This window comes from Phyllopteryx taeniolatus, chromosome 19 (genome assembly GCF_024500385.1).
Source record: "Phyllopteryx taeniolatus isolate TA_2022b chromosome 19, UOR_Ptae_1.2, whole genome shotgun sequence".
In the NCBI taxonomy this organism is placed as follows: domain Eukaryota; kingdom Metazoa; phylum Chordata; class Actinopteri; order Syngnathiformes; family Syngnathidae; genus Phyllopteryx; species Phyllopteryx taeniolatus.
The window spans coordinates 18,757,346-18,779,692 of record NC_084520.1 but is presented as its reverse complement, the minus strand read 5'-3'; the positions used below and the strand labels follow the sequence as shown (position 1 = coordinate 18,779,692).

Here is a 22,347-nt window from a genome sequence, read left to right as displayed (position 1 = left end):
TGCCTTGACGGCAGGTGAACGAGTTGGCGGCAGCAGAGGGCGGGGTGGAAGAAGCTGAAGAGTCGGGTTTGGAAAGACAAAGTTTATGGCGAGAAAGTTACATGACAACAAAAGACATCTGCAGACACAATGTGCAATAATAAGTAAAAGACACAAATGACCGTCGAATCGTGTCTTCAGGAGCTTTCCGCCGGTCGCTCGGTGGCTAATTACCCGTTAGCGTGATTAGCCCGAGGTCGAGCCAATAACAAACAACACGAGTGGAGGATAAGTAGAGTTGGACATCAACACACCACACGGCCATGGAACCCCCTACAAACACACCCATCACGCACCACGACACTGACACGGCAGGCCCGATGCATCCCCCAAACGACACACACACACACACACACCGCAACCTCTCGTGTCCTCGTACACAAACGTTTCATTTTTACACATCGACTCCCCCCGATCAAGTTGAATACATACGGTATACATTTGCACATGGGCCATTTTCTTATCATTTAATCAATAACGGCAAAGACACGCCACACCGAATTTCATCAATTAAAAAAAATAATCAATCCATTTGACTAGTAATACTATGAGTATTAGAATTACTGGCAGTTGTTATCCATCAAAACATCACAGTTGTTATGAAAATAATTATTCTAAAGTAATATTTTTCAAACTTCAAATGCCAAAATGTCTTTGCCGTTAGGTGTCCCCAATTAAGTTTTAGGATTTGCAACGAGCCGGCACGACGGACGTCTGGTTAGCACATCTGCCTCGCAGTTCCGGAGACCGGGGTTCAAATCCCGGCCCGGCCTGTGTGGAGTTTGCATGTTCTCCCCGTGCCTGCGTGGCTTTTCTCCGGGGGCTCCGGTTTCCTCCCACGTCCCAAAAACATGCACGGTCGGTTCATTGAAGACTCCAAAGACTGCCCGTAGGTGTGAATGTGAGTGCGAATGGTTGCTTGTTTCTATGTGCCCTGCGATTGGCTCACGACCGGTTCGGGGCGTACCCCGCCTCCCGCCCGAAGATAGGGCGGGATAGGCTCCAGCAGCCCGCGACCCTAGTGAGGAGAAGCGGTAAAGAAAATGGATGGATGGATGGCTTTGCAACAATTTCTGAAGATGCAAATGACATTTTTTTGATCGATCAGAGTTTTCTGCTTTTGCTTAAAAGTCATTCACTGCCATTGACGGCAGTGAATGAGTTACCTTTTCCATGAAAACGAACACAAATGCATCTTGGTGTCCAAAGAGTTCCTTTTTTTTTTTTGCTTCTTTTGACAAAAGTCACGTAAGCTGTCTTTCGCATTTGAACGCCACTGGGGAGAGCCTCATGATGTTGCCGCAATACACCGGAGGGATCTGTGATCTGAAGTGCCAGGATGAGGAAGCCATTTTGCATTGACGCAATAGCAGACAGCAAAGTAAGCAATGTTATTTTGCAGATATGAATGAATTTGTCCAAGTGTCTTTCCTGTTATTACGATGGTATGAAGAGTCGTTTTCGTGAGTAGTTAGGATCATTTATGCACTTGTATCTGAAGAGTTTGAAGGGCAACACGTCCAATGTGCAAATGACACCATTTTTGTCTTCCGTGTTCGGAGGTGCATTTGAGTGGGCCGCCACCATTTGCTCTGTCAGTGGGTTCTCTCGGCAAAACTGTGGCAAGAATGCAAGTTGTTATCATTGCTTATTATTATTTTACAAGTTTACAAGATCTTGTTCAGATGACATTTGATTTGGACTTCCATGTTTTTATTATTTATAATGTATCTCTTGTTTTTACTGTTATGGTCGAAAATTCTAAATAGTCCAAAATAGGACTTATAGCGTGACTATTTCAGCATGGGAGATTAACAAACAAAACTGAGGCAATTACAATTTTTTTTTACAAGTGTCTTAACAATTATGAAACCCACATACATATTAGATGTATTTGTAAATATATACTGTATGTAACGCCATGTATTTTTTTTCTTAACCGTTAACATCTAACGATGTCTCCTCCTATCTTCAGTGGCCAGCAATGCTAACACATGCTATCATGCTAAGCGGAGAGCGTCCTGCTAGCACGGTGCTGGTCGCTGTGTTAGCATGATAATCAGGTCTGACAAACACGCACATGCACGCGTCACATCGACAGCTCGCTGCTAGTTGGCAACATAGCATGCTAATGCTAGCATGTTAGCATTTCAAATGTCATTTGATGCTCATTTTAAAAATGCGGCAAGTAACATCAAAGTCACGAACTGATCCAGAAAGTTGGCGTCCAACCGTTATCGTCCGAAAGCGTAGAGATGAACTTTTACTAAGCTGAAAATGCGACGTGATTGGCCAAACTGGGCGAGTGTTTGTTCACGCTGCTCCACCTTTGCTGCCACGTGACCAAATGATGGCGAGGGGCGGGGCCAACGTCCAACATGCGACGATATGCCAGGGTCAAACTGCACGCGTGACAGCGAGACGGGAAGTCAAGAGACGCCACCACGCGTCACTTCCTGTGGAAACAGAAGTGATGGACATCCAATGGGAAGCGTCCCACCTCGGTTGACAGGTATTTTCCCGCCAAACGGGACAGGAAGTAGCCTGGAACGATGACCGGCATCCGTGCTCCAATCGGATGGCGTGGTCACATGCGTGAGCCTCGCTCCTGCAGGATCTGCACAAGGAAAAGCCGCGCGGTCATTTTCATTTCATCTCATCAAAAACGCTAAAGACACAGCCCGCTGAATTTCCTTTTGGAAGTCACTTCATTTGACGGACACGAGTAGAGTGGGCGCCCGCTATTGGAGGGTTAGGGACAGGGCCGGACCGGGAGAGCGAAGATCCGCGGATAATTGACCCCATCGTAATTGGGCGAGCAATTTTTTATTTTTTTTTAAATGTATCATTTTGGATTATTCATCTCTCTCAGAATGATTTTTGGACGAATATATATAGGGTTGATCTCCCGCACGAGGCATCGTCTTTTTGGGCTTTTTCGTGAAACGACGCATCCGCTCGCCTTGCCCGGAACGAGCGGAACAGCCGACTTCCACGCAAGCGTCCGTTTGCCCAAAATCGACTTCAGAATTCCCAAAACAGTTTGAGGCTAACGCAAAGTAACGCCGGGAACAGAGACACCACGGCGTCCGTACATTTAACCAAAGTGAAGCCAGCGCACCCACCTTGGCCTTCTGGCTGGGCTCCATGACAACGCCGTTGGCCGCGTTGTTGAGCTCCCGCGACACCACGCACAGAAACTCCGCCTGGTCCTCGTTGCCGTAATTGTAGGACGAGCCGATGCTGATCAGCTGATTTACCAAAACGTGAAGAGAAAAGGTCAAGAGAAGGGTTGCGCGCCTCCATACCCGCGTCGTTCACACTTGTCGTCACACCCATTTTCAAAGCTGTCACGTGAGCTCGCTTCATGCCCGTCTTGCCTTCATACTTTCCTCTCGCCTGCCTGCGTACCCGTCCTCTCATCTGTCGTCACGCCCTCTCCTCACACGTCTTCCTACCCGTCTCGTCGTGTCTTCACGCATCCTTCATTCATTCTCGTCTCGTCAGTTAGCGTCATACCCATTTTTTCTCGTATCTTCAAAACCGTCACTCGACTTTGTACGCGTCTTCCTGCCCATCACACGTCTTCATCCCGTCGTCCTCTCACCTATCTTCATAGCCATCTTTTCCCGTGTCTTCATACCAGGGTCGGTCTAATCACGTCCTCTCGCATATCGTCACACCCGCACGTCCTGTCATCTACGTCCATACGTCTCCATACCCGTTTTGCCACATCAACACACCTGACTGTCGTGTCAGTTAGCTTCATACCCATTTCGTCATGGAAATTCTCACGACTTGTTACTTCATACCGTCTCTTCAATTGTCTCAAACGCATCTCTAAAGCTCACCTGTTCGAACTTCCAGCCGTCCGACATGGTGGAGACCATCTGAGTCAGCTCCTCCTCCTGGCACTGCAGGACGCGGTAGACGTGTTTGACGGGACCCTGCGGGAGGTCCCGCACAGAGCGGCGTAACCATGACAACACGGCAAACGCGAACAGAGCGGCAGGGGCTCGCCGGCGGTGCCTACCTGCGACGTGCGGTTCTCGTTGTCCCTTATGCGCTCCTTCACCAGACGCACCAGGGAGGCGATGTTGTAGAATTCCGCCTCTTCGAGAACGCCTGAAGACGCGCGCACACACACGCACACACACACACACGTGTGTTTGGCGTGCGCGTAACGTGACGGACTGCCTCTGGCGTGTCTTACCTTCCTCAGCGAGGTTCTTGTCCATGATCAGCTTTCCGTGGCGGAGATAATTGAGGATTGGTCCAAAGTAGGTGGGGTCCCTGTCAATCAAATAGGCCCCTGTGCTGTCCTGCACAAAATAACACACAAGAACAAGAAGCAGCATGATATTGTGTGCGTGCGTATGTGTGTGTGTGTGTATGTATGTATGTATATATATATATATACACACACACACACTTTAGGATGCGACTGATTAATCAGCCAATATTTGCCTTTTCTAATCGGCCAATTTAAAAAACTTTTTTTTTTTTTTTTTTTACACAACACCACATGACAACATAACCAACAAAAACAAATAAATAAAAAAAAAACAGTTGGTGATTTTTGCAAATTTTTTTTGCACATTAATACATAAATCATTTTTTGCCAATTTTTCTCGCTGTAGTAAAGTTAAAAGTACAAAGTATTGTAAAACGTTCTGCCTGTCTTTCATATCTTTATTGTTTTAAGCGTTAAGGGATTAGGTGGCACGGTGGACGACTGGTTAGAGCGTCAGCCTCACAGTTCTGAGGAGCCGGGTTCAATCCCCGGCCCCGCCTGTGTGGAGTTTGCATGTTCTCCGCGCGCCTGCATGGCTTTTCTCCGGGCACTCCGCTTTCTTCCCACATCCCAAAAACATGCACGTTAATTGAACACTCTAAATTGCCCGTAGGTGTGAGTGTGCGTGGTTGTTTGTTTGTATGTGCCCTGCGATTGGCTGGCAACCAGTTTAGGGCGTACCCGCCTCCTGCCCGATGACAGCTGGGATGGGCTCCAGCACGCCCGCGACCCTCGTGAGGATAAGCGGCTCAGAAAATGGATGGATGGATCAACCGATTAATCAGTTATGGGAATTTTATTCGGAATTGGCTTCGGCCTAAAAAAAAACAAAAAAACATGATCGGTGGAGCCCAAATAGATATATTTCCCTATATAGGGCTTTTGATATCGTGGACTTGGATACAGTAGTTTTGTAACATGTGTAAATGATTGCTTTACTCATTGCCGACTGCCTAATCACTCCACCTGGACACAGCGGTGCTCATTTAAAACAGCCAAACAGCTGCCTAAAGAAAGGCTAAGCTAACGCTAATAAGCATCTATGTTGCGGCGCTTTAACCACTTAGCAACGGATTGAACACAAATGGTTCAACAACATGTAGACAAACAATATAACAGTAATCACATTTCAGCCATATATTCTTGATCCTCTGGAGAGAGCGACGAACATTAGCGCTGTACTGATGAGCTACAAAGAGTTAAGACATTATGAATGCCACTTGACGAGTTCTAAGCGGGACACGCTCGGCTGGCTACAATATGATTGCCATCCTGAGGAATTCAAAATAACGCCTCAATGAACAGTCTGTCTGTCTGTCTGTCTGTCTGTCTTATACTGCCCCCATGTGGCCACACCAGAAGACTTTTCTTCTTTCCACATAAAAAGCACAATTCGCCTTTTGTTTGACTTTTTACCGGTGCGAAACATACGTGGCATCGGTTCATCTTTGCATTGGCTCTACTAAACGGCCATGTCATGTCTCAATCTAGTAGGACACGTAATGGCCTCTGTGTCGTGCGGACCACGATACTGGTGGGTGGGGAGCGCCTCACTTTGTCGGAGTCCAGGTCCGGGTGGTCCTGGCAGAGTCGGAACAGGAACGACTTGGGCTCCCTGCACAAAGTCTGCTTGGTGGAGACGAAGTAGGTCCCGCCCACGTTGAGGCGCACCCAGCCGAGCGGCCCCGGCCCCGGCCCCGGCGACGGCGGCGGCGGCGGCGGCTTGTCGGCCGACTCGGAGGAAGTCGGCGAGCGGACGGCGGCCGGCCCGAGCGGCAAGCGAGCCGAGCCGCGGACGACGTCGCGGTGGTGCAGGTGGTGCTGGTGGTCCGCCTGCTCGGCCGCGTCGAGCACCTGCAGCAGCTCGGCCATGACGTCGCGCTCCCTCGCGACCCTTCGGAAGAGCGACGGCGGCGGACCCACAAAGCACCGCGGCCGCTGCTTCCCGTCCGCCGCCGAACCAGAACACGCCGTGGAGGACGGGAGCTCGATGACGTCAACTGCGGCGGCACGGCTCGTCCGCGACATTTGACGTCGCTCACGCAAACGCAACACTTCCGGGGTTGGAAGGGCGAGCGCGTGACGTAACGGGGACCAGCTCAGATGGAAGCTGTCGTTTCGCATTTTGCCTGCGGGGGCAGCAGTGTTGCGTCGTGTTGACAGAGAAAGAGAAGAAGCCTAGACGAAGACGCTATTGGGAAGAATGCGTCAACAAGTCTCGACCAAAGAAATAGTCACACAGATAAATAACCACGAACCGCTCGTGCTTACATCGATGGAAATAATAGTATGGTCTGAAACATGTGCCACCCACCAGAAACGTCGTTGAAAACAATGTCAAATGACTGTACACTATTCCCATTCAGTCTTCAATGCAATGACGCAAATGAAACAATACAACTTCGAATTGTGTGATTCATGCTCAGTTTCTGGTGCCGACTAAATCAAAGTTTCCAGTCTTAGTCGGGCTGCAGCGATCGTTCAGGACGAGTTGCAAGTTGCCAGGGCCGCAAACAGGATGCATCGAGTCCTGAAGAAGGTGGTGGCGGCGCGATGGCGATGGAGACGGGACGAGTGCACCAGACTAGACTATCTAGACTAGAGAGCACCCAGCAACTTTTCTTCCTCATGGGAAATCCTTCTCCAACAGGCACACTTATCTTTCATACCGTTTCCTACTCATTTCTATCAAAAGTCTCCAGCTGTTGTCGGCTTAAATACTTCAGGACTGTGCAATACTGTTTTACATGTTACATATACTGCGTGTTATGCATATCGACATACAGCAGGCACTATGCACACTGTTTATATCCTACCTCTCAATTTATTATTATCCTTCGATTTGGAAAATTTGAATCCACTGGACATATTGGGTGCATTATAGTTCACCATTGCACAGTATCATTATTTAGCATTGGGAATAATAGTTGACCAACATGCAGCATCTTAATCTCCTGTTATCCTTCTTGCGCAGGTTAGATTGAACTTTCTTTTTATTCCGTTCCAATGCTGCTGACCTTTGCATTTGTTTTTACTTGAGTTCCATCCATCCATCCATTTTCTACCGCTTATTCGAGGTCGGGTCGCGGGGGCAGTAGCTTTAGCAGGGACGCCCAGACTTCCCTCTCCCCAGCCACTTCATCCAGCTCTTCCGGGGGGATCCCAGGCGTTCCCGGGCCGGCCGAGAGACGTGGTCTCTCCGGCGTGTCCCGGGTCGTCCCCGGGGTCACCTTCCGGTGGAACGTGCCCGGAAAACCTCACCGGGAAGGCCTCCGGGAGGCGTCCTAACCAGCTGCCCGAGCCACCTCATCTGGCTCCTTTCGATGCGGAGGAGCAGCGGCTCTACTCTGAGCTTCTCCCGGATGACCGAGCTTCTCACCCTATCTCTAAGGCAGAGCCCGGACACCCTCATTTTGTCCGCTTGTACCCGGGATCTCGTTGTTTGGCTCGTGACCGTAGGTGAGGGGAGGAGCGTAGATCGGTCTTCGAAGTATTCTCCCCACCGGCTCACAACGTTCCGAGTCGAGGTCAGCGGCGCCCCGTCCCCACTATACACAGTGTTGACGGTGCACTGCTGGTGGACCGGAAGTCTTTCTCCTCGGCCTCACCGAACTCCTCCCATACCCGAGTTTTTGCTTCGGCGACCACCAAAGCTGCATTCCGCTTGGCCAGCCGGTACCCATCAGCTGCCTCAGGAGTCCATCCATCCATCCATCCATTTTCTGAGCCGCTTCTCCTCACTCGGGTCGCGGGCGTGCCGGAACCTATCCCAGCTATCGTCGGGCAGGAGGCGGGGTACACCCCGAACCGGTTGCCAGCCGATCGCAGGGCACATACAAACAAACAACCGTTCGCACTGACATGCACACCTACGGGCAATTTAAAGTCTCCAATGCATGCATGTTTTTGGGATGTGGGAGGAAACCGGAAACCCACGCAGGCACGGGGAGAACATGCAAACTCCACACAGGCGGAGCCGGGGATTGAACTCCGCTCCTCAGAACTGTGAGGCTGACGCTCTAACCAGTCGTCCACCGTGCCGCCCCCTCAGGAGTCCCACAGTCCAAGAAGGCCGATAGGACTCCTTCTTCAGTTTGACGGCATCCCTCACCGTTGGTGTCCACCAACGGGTTGGGGGATTGCCGCCACGACAGGCACGACCACAGCTCCGTACCAACTTGAGTTGTTTTTTTCTATTATGAATGAGTGTGCATGTGTAAATACCAAATACATAGCATCTATCCAGCTATCCTTCCTCTCCATTTTCTTGTCCTTGATTGCAGCGAGTTTGGTCTCCACTGGGGGGCAGTGTCGGTAGTGTCGCGCCGTATTACGCGTGAAGAAGCGCCGAAGCAGAAGGGGACGACGGCGCCACATTAGTAAACCCAAAATGTCTCTCTGTCATCATCATCATCTTCTGAACGTGTCCAGCAGCTTGCAGATGTGAGAGCTCGCTCCTCCTCGCAGCGTCTCCACTCGTCAACTTTTGTCTGGTGGGGCGTCGCGACGACGGAAGATTTTTGCGGTACGTTTGCAATGGCGGCTAACACGTTAGCATCGTCATCGGCAGTGATGGCTCGCCGCTAACCTCGTCCAGGTCGTGTTGAGGCTCACTTGTTAAACGACTTTGCCTCCATTTAACACTGGCGACTTGTTCCGAGTAGACAGCCTTTCAGAGGGACAATAGTCATCGGCAATGCAAAAGAGTTGTTATCATATGACGGTCTGAAACGCTTATCGCAGTGCTTCTTAACCTTGTTGGACAAATTTCACGGAAACCTAGCTAATTAGCAAAGTAAAATATGCTTTATTTTGACTTCAAAACAGGCATGTGTATATACTTTATTGTCTATGTCGATTCTCAGTCATCCAGGTCCTGGTAATCTGTGAATATATATTTGTGCACACAATCACAGTGTTCAAAAAAATAAACCAACAAAACATGAATTTCACACAAAAACAGAATTTAATTCAATGAAAACTGATTTTGCTGTTGCCTTTCAACTTTGTCATGTGCCACTCATATTTTCACAACTAATTCTGTTCCTTTAGTTTGGGTTATTTCTATAATGCTTGAAAAGAGTATATTTTTGGGCAAATGTTTAGCACTAATAGCACATGCTTTGAAATTGACATAAATGCAAACCATGAACATTGGTTGACAAATGAACAAGTTCAGATTTATTTTCAATATACATGCATTGCCTTTGAGCAGCACGGCGCGCGACTGGTTAGCACATCTGCCTCACAGTTTGGAGGATCGGGGTTCAAATCCCGGCCCCGCCTGTGTGGAGTTTGCATGTTCTCCCTGTGCCTGCGTGGGTTTCCTCCCACATCCCAAAAACATGCATGGTAGGTTCATTGAAAACTCATCGAAATTGCCCGATGTGAGGTGTGAATGTGAGTGCGAACGGTGGTTTGTTTATATGAGCCCTGTGATTGGCTGGCGACCAGTACCCCGCCTCTCGCCTGAAGATAGCGAGGATAGGGTCCAGCGCGCCCGCAACCCGTGTGAGGAGAAGATGCATGAACGCATTGCTGACGACGCTCCTCGCAGCGTCAACGTTTTCTGCTCAACGCTGAAAACAGTCCGCACGCCGTCCAAAAAGCTTCCAATGACAAAAAGGCGGAAAGTTGCAAATTAGCAGGGGGCTTGTAGCAGGCTGCCAACTCCAAGGTGCCATCTTTAACCCCTTTCTTCCAATCCCTCAATTCTGCTCTTTGTCAGTTTTACATACTTTATGAATCCGGCCATCTTGGTGTCCTTTTCTTTATCCATCCTTTTTTTTTTTTTTTTTTTTCTTTTTGCCACTTGCAGCACCATGAGCGAGTTTCGGATCCATCACGACGTCAACGAGCTGCTGAGCGTGTTGGACGTGCGAGGCGGCGACGGCGCAGAAGGTTATATCGACGTTCTGCAGAAGCACCGCACGCCCTACGTCACCACCACCGTCTCCGCCCACAGCTCCAAGGTACCGACCGGCGCTTCATTCAACAAACATAATAAGCAAGAGGCGCGCGAGCTACTTTCAAGTCTTTGAAACCCCAAAAGGTGAAGCTCGCCGAGTTCTCCAAGACGCCAGAAGACTTCCTGAGGAAGTACGAGGAGCTGAAATCGAAAAATGTCCGCCACCTGGACCCGCTTGTCTACCTGCTGTCCCGCCTGTGCGAGGACCCGCAAGTAAGACTCGGCCAGAAGATCTTCGTGACGCTAATGACACGCGTGTAGCAGTGACGGCCGTTGCGTTCGTTACTCTAATGCCGCCACAATCGCCACGAAGCATCAATACTGTGCGAAAACGCAACTGCGCCACGTACATCGTTGGGAGAAAATTCTCAATCAAGCTAATAACGTGACAAAGACGACATTTTCAATCAAATGAATCCTACTCAGCAAAGATATTGATTATTAATTCAAGTACGTATTTTGACTGATCATTGAAGACCCCCACATATTTTTTTTTTTTTTTTAATGTGATCTTTTTTGGGGGGCACCAACCCCCAAAATGCTTAGTGGTGGTATATGCCCGCTTATTCAAGATTTTTAGGGTTTAAAGAAATCTTTAATGCAATTATAATCATAATTATTATATAATAACAGAATTATAATCATTTTGTCTCGCCATATTCAGGCACTGTGATTGCTTATAATGTTACAGTAGTTTACCGATGGCTGAAAGGCAAAACCAATGTGAAAGATGACTTTTTTTTGTTTTTCTTTCCTCAAGCTGAACTCCGCCAATCACAAAATCCTGCAGATAGGTTTTGAATTTGGACCCTCTGCATAGGTTTTTTGATGAACACTTAGGTTTACTACGTTACTGTACTTGAAGAGCAACTTATTTTTTGAGGTGTAAAAAGTTGAAGCGCTGAAATGTTGGGAATAAGCGAACGTTTCCAATCACAGAATTGAGTTTGTAAATGTAGGTCGGCGTTTTGGCCTGGCCGTCCCTGACCGCTCACCGCCGTGTGCAGACTCTGCAGCGTCTGCAGCAGAACGCCAAAGATCGTTCGGAGGCCGGCGCGACGACGGCGTCCGCGGCGGCGCCGAGCTTCGTGGGCGCGGCGCAGAGCGGCTCCAAGATGTCCATGCGGGAGCTGGACGAGCTGCGCAAGAAGATCGGGAACGCGGCGGCGGCGGCCAACGCTCCTCTGGTGAGCGAGCGCCGCTCACGCCGCTCCCTCCGAGCGCTCGTCCGTTCCGTGACGTGTTGCGCTCTGATCGGTCCGCAGTCGGCCGAGGTGACGCGGAAGATGCTGCGGGACAAGCACAACAAAAAGAACCCGGCTCAGCTCAATCCCGTCTTTCCGGGCTGGGTGTACGAGCGGCCCGCCCTCCTGGGGGACTTCGTCGTCGGCCCCACACCGGCTGCCGATCCCGCCGTGGGCGTGGCCGTGGCCGTGGCCGTGGGTGAGTGCGTGCGTGTTCACCGCATTCACTTCCTGAGCCCTCGACGCTCTGACCTTTGCACTCTTCCATCCAGCGCTACCTCCATTCACAAGTGCCCCAACTTCCCAGTTTCTCAAGTTGCGAGCTGTCGTACAACGCCGCTTGAGTGAAGTGAAAAAAGAAAAAGCAAGACAGTCGCCGATGCACTTTGTCATTAATTGCGTGGTACAAAAAGCCCCCCAAAACCGAGAACGGGTACTTGAGAACAGGGCTCAACCGTTGTCGCCCTCGGCTGACCCGCATTTTCCAATTGTGGCCAAGTGGCGACACACTTTCCTACAAGTTAACTGCCATTGACGGCTTTAGAAGTCAAATATCCATGTTTACTGGGAAGGCCGGCGGTCAATTAAGAATAACGAACATCAATGGCTTAAAAATCACCTTTGAAAACCCAAATATCATTTTGATACATGCACGTTTTAAGAAGCTGAGGATGAACATGGCAACTTCATGTACAAAAAAGGAATGGCGTACAATTAGTTGTCACCATTGCACAAAATACGGCCACAAAATGTCATGCGCCTCGGGGCTGATCGCTTCTTTTCATCAAAGTCATTTTCCCCAAAAAAGGTCAAGTCTGACCCGGGATACTTCACCGGACAAGGGGTCCTCCATTTTTTGCTTGCATACGGAATTTGTATGCAAGTCGGCCGATCTACACTAACATAGTGGTGAAGTCTTAATGACAGGAGCTCTTTATATGAAAACATTTGATGAGTATAAAAGAATCCAGTGGGAAAAAAACAGCAAGAACGTTGTGCCTCCTGACCTCGTATTCATACGCCACTGCGCAAACTAGTTGGTTGCACGCCATTCCCAGCCTCGAAACATTCCGGGACCCACGGTCCGTTTTTACCAGCCGCCCGGTAGGATTTTGGCTTTCGACCCAGCAGTTGACAATCACTGCTTTCGAATAATAGAACTCAAGTGAAAGTCAAAAGTAGTCCCACAAATAACGACTTCAGTAGGAGTGAAAAAACGACTCCAATATTGACTAACTAGTCAGTGACTTTTGATAATTAAAAAAACAGCGTCAGCACAAGCGTCAGCTAGACCAAAGTCTAAAATGAACGGCCAAAGTATCACTCAGAACTACAACAATCATGAATTCAAGCTGCATGCCGCTTACTTGACATTTGAGTCAAGTGTCATCTCAGTCGTGTTGTCTCATGAATGGAGAATCAAACATTTCCCGAAATAGGTTTCTAACATTGACTTACTTAAGGCGGCGTGCGGTTGCAGGCACGCTGGCGCTGGCGGCCCAGGAGCAGCTGGTTCTGGAGGACCTGCTCTTCGTCCTGGTGGGCGTGGACGGGCGCGACGTGGCGGCTCAGCCGGTCCTGGGCCGCCAGAACCGCTCCTTCATCGTGGACGCCACGCTGGACACGTCCGTCAAGGAGCTGGTGCAGCGGATCCTCCCTGTGGCGTCCGACTACTCCACCGTCACGCGGTCAGTCAAGTCACTGTGGAATTTGTACTGCTAATCACTAACTTTATTATGATGATGATGATGATGATGATTATTATTATTGCTAATCCAGGGAACCTCTGCTCTTGGCAGGGGAAAGGGACCACATCCTGGCGCCAATCGCAAAAATCCACAAATAATCGACATTGTGCATAGATAGCGACGAGGAAAAAGGGTCATAGAGCATCAAGGCTGTGCAACCAACACGTTACACGCACCGCTGTACTACGTCGCGAAATGATTCCACGGCAACAAAAGCACACGCACGAGGCTCGACAAAAGTATTAGCTAGCATACCTGACATGGCACATGCGCGAACTTGCACTTTTACACCCAAAAAAGCCATTCGACTCTCCTTTTGGCATGGAAACCAAACGGATTCGAATCAACTGACTCGGTGGCTTTTTTTGGCCACAGCTTCGTGGAGGAGAAGTCGTCGTTCGAGTACGGCCAGGTCAACCACGCCCTGACGGCGGCCATGCGGACTCTACTCAAGGAGTACCTGATCCTGGTCGCTCAGCTGGAGCACGTGCACCGGCGGGGCCTGCTGTCCCTGCAGAAGCTCTGGTTCTACCTGCAGCCCACCATGAGGACCATGGACATCCTGGCCGCTATCGGTACCGCCGCTCTCTCGCTCGGCTCGGTCTTTCTCTTCCCAAACCGCTTATCACGAGATCGTACGCTGGCGGGCTCCAATGATTACAATCGAATACTCCCTCAGTCACTGTATCGGGATTTTCACGTCGTGGACCTAGCTAGTTGGAGTGGAACTAGTTATCTAGGGCCACTGTATTCAAAAAAGGGAACGCCTGAATGGAGTAGCTGTTTTTGGAAATATTCACACGTTCCCTACTCCATAATCACTACAAAGAGATTTTTATATGGTGGACGAAATAGTTGTTAGGGTTGAACCGATTAACCGAACGCTCCCCAATCACTATGCCGGCATTTTTAGACCGTGGACTATATAGTCGTTAGTAGGCTTTACACCAGCAGGATTTTACAAAAACCATAACCGATCGCCGATCCGATGACAGGATGGAGCAATGTGTCTATTTAAATGACTTGTTCATGTACTTCATTGCTCCCAAAAATATCTTTACAATAAATATCTTTGTTCCTCGATTTACGCCAGTGAGGCACAGTGACAGACAGAACAAAGAAATGCGCATACAGTAATTCATGTATCCATTTTTTGTTTGTTGGTGTGCCGGGAGATTTTTCAATTGTAAAATATGTTCGTCGCCTCCATAGAGGTTGGAAGTCACTCCTCTCGTCAGCTCGTGAATTCGAATCCGTCAGCATTACAACAGGACAGAAATGTCGGCTGCTAACTTACTGTAATTCAATGACTTTATTGTAGTTGCATTACTTCAAGCACAGCGGAACTTTAGAGCATAATTCGACAGAATGCCGGCACAACCGTTAGCGCTAGCACTAGCTTGCTAGGCTACATAACATTTAGTTGTATCGTACTCAAAGTACGTGAACGTACCTCAAGCGATCGTTGACTTAAAGACCTCTCCCGAGCACCGGTGACCACCCATTTACTTCGTAGAATACACACGACGTGATCGATTGTTGTTGTTGTTGTTGTTGCGGCCGTGGTAACGAGTGTATCCGGTCGCGTTTGAGTTGACGAGATAAAGCCCGGTGATCGTAAAAAACCCGGACGAGGTGGTATCGGAATACAAGATTGTAGTGCAATCAGGAAAGACCACATTTGTGCATTACGTCTTGTCTGTCCCACACTGCCGACTTTTTTTTTTGTTTTAAATAACTTTATTGGCGGTCAGATATTTACCCTATTACATCAAAAGACACGGGCCGGGACAAGGCTAAAAAGAAACTAGCTTTTGGATTCAAATACACCGTTCACGATGGCGATGCGGAGTAAATGTCTTTTGCGGAGCCGATCGGCGAATTATGACATTCAAGCCGATCGGCCGATAAGCCCGATATGCTAATCGTCGTCCGATACCGATCAGGCCGATAAGATCGGTGCGAAGTCCAGTTGTGAGGGCTGAACCGGTTAACCGGTTAAATACCCCCTCGTCACTTTGTAGCGATTAGAATTTTGTGGACTATCGGAGGACGCTTGGGCTTTTGCCACCCGGACGGCCGCGTGACATCACGTGTACTTTCTGACTTCCTCTTGCGACAGCGTCGTCGGTGGACAAAGGAGAGTGCATGGGCGGAGCCACGCTCAGCCTGCTTCACGACCGCACCTTCAACTTCACGGGCGACGCCCAGGCGCAGGAAGTGTGCCTGTACCTCACAAAGGCTGCCAGCGTGCCCTACTTTGAGACCCTGGAGAAGTGGATCTACAGGGGCGTCATCCGAGACCCGTACAGGTGAGCGAGGGCCGAGGAGCCCGCCCGCGACGTTAACATCGACGCGTGATGAAGACATTCGCGGCCTTAATCAATAAGCCCGCAAGGATTGTGTTGAGAGGAGGCCAGTTTTATGAGGCGAGTCTGTCACTTACATGGCTACCTCCATCCGTGATTGTGCGCTGCTCCTGGACCTTCTGCCTCGTGTGGGACACCAATAAATCACAATACAGCTGCATTTCATTTTGAAGAGAGGTTTGTTTTTCAACTATTTGCGTACAATTTGTGACCTCGTTCAGTTCAGTTTATTTTTGAAAGGGGACAATGCAATTTCATAAAACACATGAAGTACACATGGTTAAAAAAGCCCGAATTAGCCAGAAGGCTGGTTTTCATCTGTAGTCCCCTGGCCAAGCAGTCAAATAAATACATCTACAAGACAATATCATACAGGATACATCATCAAACAATACTATTAAGAGAGAATAAACCCATAACAAAAAGACAACATAACATATACTTGTCTTTTAGTGTCGGCAGCTATAGGTGTTAACTAGCCACATTTTGCGTTATTTGGTGAAGGCCTTGTCTTGTATGTTGGAAGCAGTTGAACCTCCTTAGTTCCACTCGCCAGCGCTCCTCACTGACCGGGCCGACTTACTGCGCAGAGGAATGAGACGCTCGCCTCTGACGGAGCCTCGAGTGACCCGCTCAGAGCCGTTTCTCTGGCTGATGAACTCAGCCAGAGGAGCTGGGGCCAAATCATGCAGTACTTTAGAAATCAAATTGAAATCTGCAAATATGGGAAGACGGTCCCAGTTTAAAAGACTGTATTTTTTTTAAATTGCACAGTGATGATAGTGCCTTGCTTTTTTAAATCCATCACTTTAATGACTTGTTTGTACAAAACTTCCAATGTTTTTTTTTTTTGCATTCTGACCAGCCTGGGACCTCGTATGTCCGATACATTTGAACTGAATCCTAACTTGTAAAACCTGGGTCTGGTTTTTGATCACTATTTAGGTCTACGACGACGGTGTGTTTTAATGTTGCTCTCGATAGCGGCGCTTGTTTTTTGGAGGTCCTACCTGGTGTCTAAAGTTTGAGAAGCACTGAACTAGATCAACGGGACGAGGGAGAGGAAGTTAGGAGACGGCGGTTAAGGCTCTTTGAGTCAAATGCAAACGGAGAAGAGGAGGTCGGAGTCACGAGGGAATTCCCATATCTCGGTCGGACGTACGCGCGCGAGTGCGTTGGCGAGAGCTGGTGGAAGAAAAGCTGGATGACCGCCGTGTCAGCAGATGGCGCCGCAGGACGCTTTTGCAATAATAACTTGGATTTTCCTCACGGGACCCACGAAAGCTTTGCTTCATCGGCCTTGGGGCTCAAATCAAAAACTCCTCGGTGTCGACTGGCAACAGTCGGACATATGAAAGGTCAGAGTGCCTTTTCGGGTCATCTTGCAATATCGCGTGTGCGCAGTGAGTTCATGGTGGAGGAGCACGAGCTGCAGAAGGAGAACATCCAGGAGGACTACAACGACAAGTACTGGGACCAGAGGTACACCGTCGTTCAGCACCGCATCCCGTCCTTCCTGCAGAAGATGGCCGACAAGATCCTCAGCACAGGTGGGATGACGCTCTTCGCCCGTGCCCGACCCAATTATCGTTTTAGCCCTTTAGCCCAAATCATTTCAATCATCCAGTTTTGCCGATGAAACATATATTCTGAATTTCTCATGAAACAGTAAATGCTGTCAGGTGTCCCACAGAATGTTGTCCTTAAGATGTTTGTCCACGAGCGGGAGCTCTGACTCATTTTCAATTCAGTACACATCTCGTCTCGCAAACGGACACCGCCGACGTTTACGTCAATGGAGGATCGCCGTGTTACGTTTGTGCTACAGACGCTCATGAGCAAGATTTTGCTTTGACGGCAAAATCTTCTGCTCTTCACTTTCAGCAACAAGTGGAGCTGGAGAACAGTATATTGATCATTTTCACATGGTTAGCACATCTGCCTCACAGTTCTGAGGTTGCGGGTTCAAATCCGGCCTGGCCCGTGTTGCTTCTGTGCCTGCGTAGCTTTTCTAAATTGCTCGTAGGTGTGAATGCGAGCGTTTCTATGTGGCCTGGGATTGGCTGCCGACCGGTTGAGGGCGTACCCGCCTCTCGCCCGGAGGCGGCCGGGATGGGCTCCGGCTAGCCAGCGACCCGCATTAGGATGAGCGGTCTGGAAAATGGATGGATGGGTGGCATTAACAGTAAAGACGGCTTGAGTGACGTATGTAAAAGAAGCAGAGGAATTCATTTTTTTGTGTGTGCGTGTCCTGCTCGGCTGTTCGGTCAAGCAGAATGGAAGATCCGCATCTCTTTTATGCGTCGCAGGGGAGTTTTGAAGCTGCCGCTGTGCTGTCTTAGGATTAGAATTGAGGCTTATTGAGAATCGGTCGAACAGAACAAAGTTTCTAGAGGGGAGAGAGGAACGAAGTCGGAAGACAAACGGGGTGAGAAAAGTAAAACATCAAATATGAGTGTCGCAGGGGGCTGCAGCGCTGCACCCTGCGAGGGAAGGACGGGACGAGGGTCGTGAACCCGGCTGTCCAACCCAAGCGGGCTGGGATTGACTATGTCAATCGTAAGTCGAAAGGACGAGAGTGCGAGTGAGGGGCTACACGAGCAATTTGCATATTCATGAGTTATTTGTCGCCATAAGCGAGAGGCCCCACGCCCGGCGAAAGAGTCCCGGGGGTTGAATTGACAGCGTTTTACATGCGCGAAGACCGACACAAGCGTCCTGTCATCGCCCTGGCCGCACGGGCGGTATCGGGCCCAGGGGTCCGTCCGAGAGCGGCCCGGCGGACGGGACCCGGGGCGCCCCGCCGACCGCCCGCCGCGGGGACCCAATGCCGCCCGCGAGCCACCGTCCCCCAGAGAGGGGTGTATGTGGTGCATTCAAATGTGGGGATGAGCGTGTGTGAGGCATTTAAAATCCAGGGGGGGGGCGGGCAGGGCGCACGGGGCGCACGGACCGGGAAACGCCACAGACTTGCTGCAACCCGGTCCGACCCCAGACCGGGCCCCCAGGAACCCTTTGACATGTATATGCGCCCAGATGGGGTTCGTGAGAAAAATGTATACAGTGAGCGGCATCCTTTTGATACGAAGATGCATTTGTGAGTTTTCATGGGGAAAGCAAATGAAGCAAAATCCTCCAAATGGTGCGAATCATTAACGGTAAAGACATTCTGGCAAAAATGTTCTGACCCTTTGATGGACAACAACTACAATAATTCATCCTCACGCGGGTCGCTATCCCAGCTATCTTCGGGCGAAAGGCGGGGTTCACCCTGAACAGGTTGCCAGCCAATCGCAGGGCACATACAAACAAACAACCGTTCACGCACGCACATTCACACCTACGGGCAATTTGGAGTCTTCAATGAACCTGGCACGCATGTTTTGGGGATGCGGGGAGGAAAGCGGAGCGCCCGGAGAAAAGCCACGCAGGCACGGGGAGAACGTGCAAACTCCACGCAGGCGGGGCCGGGGATTGAACCCGGGTCCTCAAAACTGTGAGGCACCACCGTGACGCCTCAAATCAGTCAAAATAAAAACAATTTCAAAAGGAAATGCCTGTTATTGATCAAAGATCCTAGTAGACCTCTTTTTCCTGACAAATATCGGTCAGGTTTGGTTCTCTTTCTTCATGTAAGCTTTGCTCGCTCTTCGCTCTTCGCCCCCCCGTCGTCACGCGCTCTTCCGCTGTTCGCCGCCTGACGCCGGTGCACGTGTCACGTGACAGGCAAGTACCTGAACGTGGTGCGCGAGTGCGGCCGTGACGTGACGTGTCCCGACGCCAAGGAAGTCCTGTACACGCTGAAGGAGCGAGCCTATGTGGAGCAGATCGAGAAGGCCTTCAACTACGCCAGCAAGGTGCTGCTGCACTTTCTGCTGGAGGAGAAGGAGCTGGTGGCGCGCCTCAGGTACACGCACGCACGCACGCACGTCTCTTACGCGGTTGTGCGCGTGCAGTCGAGCGCAGGCTCGGCAAACTTGATTTACCACCGTGGGGGGAATTAGGGGGGCGGGAGACTCGGCAAACTGGAGTCACCAATTGTATGATTTCAAACCGAAGAAGGACTTAACTCTAGAGGTGCAACAATTGATCGATTAATCAAAATATTCGATGAACAAATTGACGACAATTTCGATTTGTCGTTTTTCAATTGCTGTGAATGGGGAACATTGATGTGATTTGCTGGGCCCGGGTCGACCGCAAATGGCAAAGATCTGTGACTAATTGACCCCCCGTTCCAATTGAGGTGGGGATGGGGGTTCGCCGGCTTGGAAAGTGGAAAGTGACTTGGTCCACCTGCCGTGCACTTTCAGGTCCATGAAGCACTACTTCCTGATGGACAAAGGCGACTTCTTCGTGCACTTCATGGACCTGACTGACGAGGAGCTGCGCAAGCCGGTGGACGACATCGTCCCCCCGCGGCTGGAGGCGCTTCTGGAGCTGGCGCTGCGCATGAGCACGGCCAACACCGACCCCTTCAAGGACGACCTCAAGGTGGGCGACCGCGCGGCACAGGCGTGACGGGAAGTCGACGCTTACGGCGCGCCGCCGCGCTTGTGTCCAGATCGACCTGATGCCGCACGACGTCATCACGCAGCTGCTCAGGGTGATGGCCATAGAGACCAAGCAGGAGAAGAAGAGCGCCGTCAACAACGCCGCGCCGGCCGACGCCGCGCTCAGTGGCCTGGAGGCCTTCTCCTTCGACTATGTCGTCAAATGGCCGCTCTCGCTCATCATCAACAGGTGGGCGACTTCGCCGCGATGACTGGGCGCCAACCAGCTGACCGGGGCGTGTTTTTGTGACGCCGCAGGAAGGCGTTGACCATGTACCAGATGTTGTTCCGTCACATGTTCTACTGCAAACACGTTGAGCGTCTGCTGTGCAACGTGTGGATCACAAACAAGCACGCCAAACACCACTGGTCGCACTCGGCCAAATGGTGAGTCGCACCTTTCCCCTCCACACCGTCACGTGACCTAACCTCCCTATCGCCCGAATTGACCTGACCGCTTTCCGGTCCTGTCACCACGACCGCTCCGTCACCATCTGGTCACCCTGGCTGACCTGACCGGTCCGTCCTGTCACCTGTCATCTGAGCGCTCTGTCTCATCCCATCACAGGTTTGCGGCGGCGTTTGCGCTGCGTCAGCGCATGTTGAACTTCATCCAGAACATCCAGTACTACATGATGTTTGAGGTCATAGAGCCCACCTGGCACCTGATGGAGAACAACCTCAAAACGGTGAGCGGCAGAGCTGGGACGAGTCACGTGTGTGAAAGTTACTGCAACCTTTTGGAGTCAAGTGTTATCAAGGGAACAAGTGAATGATTCCCGACGCATCGACTGTGTCCGGAATCATTCGCTCATTCCCTTCTCCCAAATCACTACAAAGGGATTTTTGGGAACTATCTACACAAGTGCATCCACCCATCCATTTTCTTTACCGCTTTACCTCACTAGGGTTGCGGGCTGCTCTAGCCTATCCCAGCCATCTTCGGGCGGGAGGCGGGGTACACCCTGAACCGGTCGCCAGCCAATCGCAGGGCACGGAGACACAAACGACCATTTTCACTCACGCTCACGCCTACGGGCAATTTAGAGTCTTCAATCAACCTAGCATGCATGTTTTGGGGATGTGGGAGGAAATCGGAGCACCCGGAGAAAAGCCACGGAGGCACGGGGAGAACATGCAAACGCCACAGAGGCGGGCCCGGGATTTGAACCCCGATCCCCAGACCTGTGAGGCAGATGTGCTAACCAGTCGTCCATGGCGCCGGCTACATAAGGTCACATTATAAAAACAAAACCAAATTGTCAGTTTAGGCGTCCAACATCGACGACGTCCTGTTCCACCACACCAGCTTCCTGGAAAACTGCCTGAAGGACTGCATGCTGACCAATCCCGAGCTGCTGCGCATCTTCTCCAAACTCATGTCCGTCTGCGTCCTGTTCGCCGGACGCATGCAGGTGAGGCGCGCCACGGACCGCCGCCCGTCTTTGCGCTTCCCGTCTGAGCCGTCGTGTTTGTTGTCTACTTGAGCGTTTCACTCAGACCTTCAAGCTGGAGCGCCTCTTGCCGGACGACCCGCCCGCCCGCGACGACGCCCGTCACTGTAACGGCCGCCAAGGGGCAAAGGTTGAAGAAAGGAACTCGCCGCACCAGTGTACAAGCCAGTAGCAAAACTCTCCCTTGATACACTGTGTGTATTTGTGTGTGTTTGGGGTTTTCTTTTTCTTGTGTGTGTGTGTGTGTGTGGTTTCTGTACGTGCGTTTAGCCGGAGCAGGCGGACCCGGCTGCGCAGGTGTCCGACGCGGGCTTCGAGGCGTCCATTGTTAGCTTTGACGGCAACTTCAGTGTTCTGCTCCTGGACCTTCTGGACAAACTCAGCATATTCAGCACCAACAACTGCGAGCACAGCATGATCAGCATCATATACAGGTGGGCCTTCGCCACACCTTCCCCGTCACGTCATTATCAGGCGCTCGCATGTAAACATTTAACCCCTGGCAGGTTGGACTTCAACGGCTTCTACACGGAGCGTCTGGAGAAGATGGCGGTAGAGAGAAGTCACAAAGCGGCCGCGTAGGGAGGTCATCGACACAGTGTCGCAAGGAGAACACGCAACGGCCGCATCCTTCAAACAGAAACGCGACTGCCGAGCAGAATAAAAACTTGGACGACA

At 50.6% G+C, this 22,347-nt stretch overlaps 2 protein-coding genes across 5 annotated transcripts; one reads left to right on the top strand and one right to left on the bottom strand.

Annotated features, from left to right (window-relative positions):
- Window positions 1-67: 67 nt before the first annotated feature.
- On the bottom strand, window positions 68-6,588 carry LOC133469143 (BTB/POZ domain-containing protein KCTD5-like). Its single transcript, XM_061755852.1, has 6 exons — window positions 5,888-6,588; window positions 4,253-4,361; window positions 4,073-4,164; window positions 3,891-3,986; window positions 3,165-3,290; window positions 68-2,656 (listed from the first exon to the last, which is right to left on the bottom strand). Exons 1-6 carry the CDS (start codon window positions 6,455-6,457, stop codon window positions 2,627-2,629), a joined length of 1,023 nt encoding a protein of 340 aa, XP_061611836.1. The 5' UTR covers window positions 6,458-6,588; the 3' UTR covers window positions 68-2,626.
- Window positions 6,589-8,649: 2,061 nt separating this feature from the next.
- On the top strand, window positions 8,650-22,347 carry tubgcp2 (tubulin gamma complex component 2). Of its 4 annotated transcripts, none has more exons than XM_061755803.1 (18): window positions 8,652-8,858; window positions 10,152-10,305; window positions 10,386-10,514; window positions 11,309-11,488; window positions 11,567-11,744; window positions 13,026-13,233; window positions 13,669-13,868; window positions 15,416-15,605; window positions 17,067-17,212; window positions 19,389-19,569; window positions 19,976-20,156; window positions 20,227-20,405; window positions 20,474-20,602; window positions 20,784-20,904; window positions 21,487-21,630; window positions 21,704-21,799; window positions 21,940-22,103; window positions 22,176-22,347. In XM_061755803.1, exons 2-18 carry the CDS (start codon window positions 10,156-10,158, stop codon window positions 22,249-22,251), a joined length of 2,652 nt encoding a protein of 883 aa, XP_061611787.1. In that variant the 5' UTR covers window positions 8,652-8,858; window positions 10,152-10,155; the 3' UTR covers window positions 22,252-22,347. The 4 variants fall into 4 exon arrangements, 3 of the variants coding, with proteins under 3 accessions (XP_061611787.1, XP_061611786.1, XP_061611785.1); XM_061755802.1 differs by having other exon boundaries at window positions 11,261-11,488; window positions 11,567-11,732; XM_061755801.1 differs by having other exon boundaries at window positions 11,261-11,488.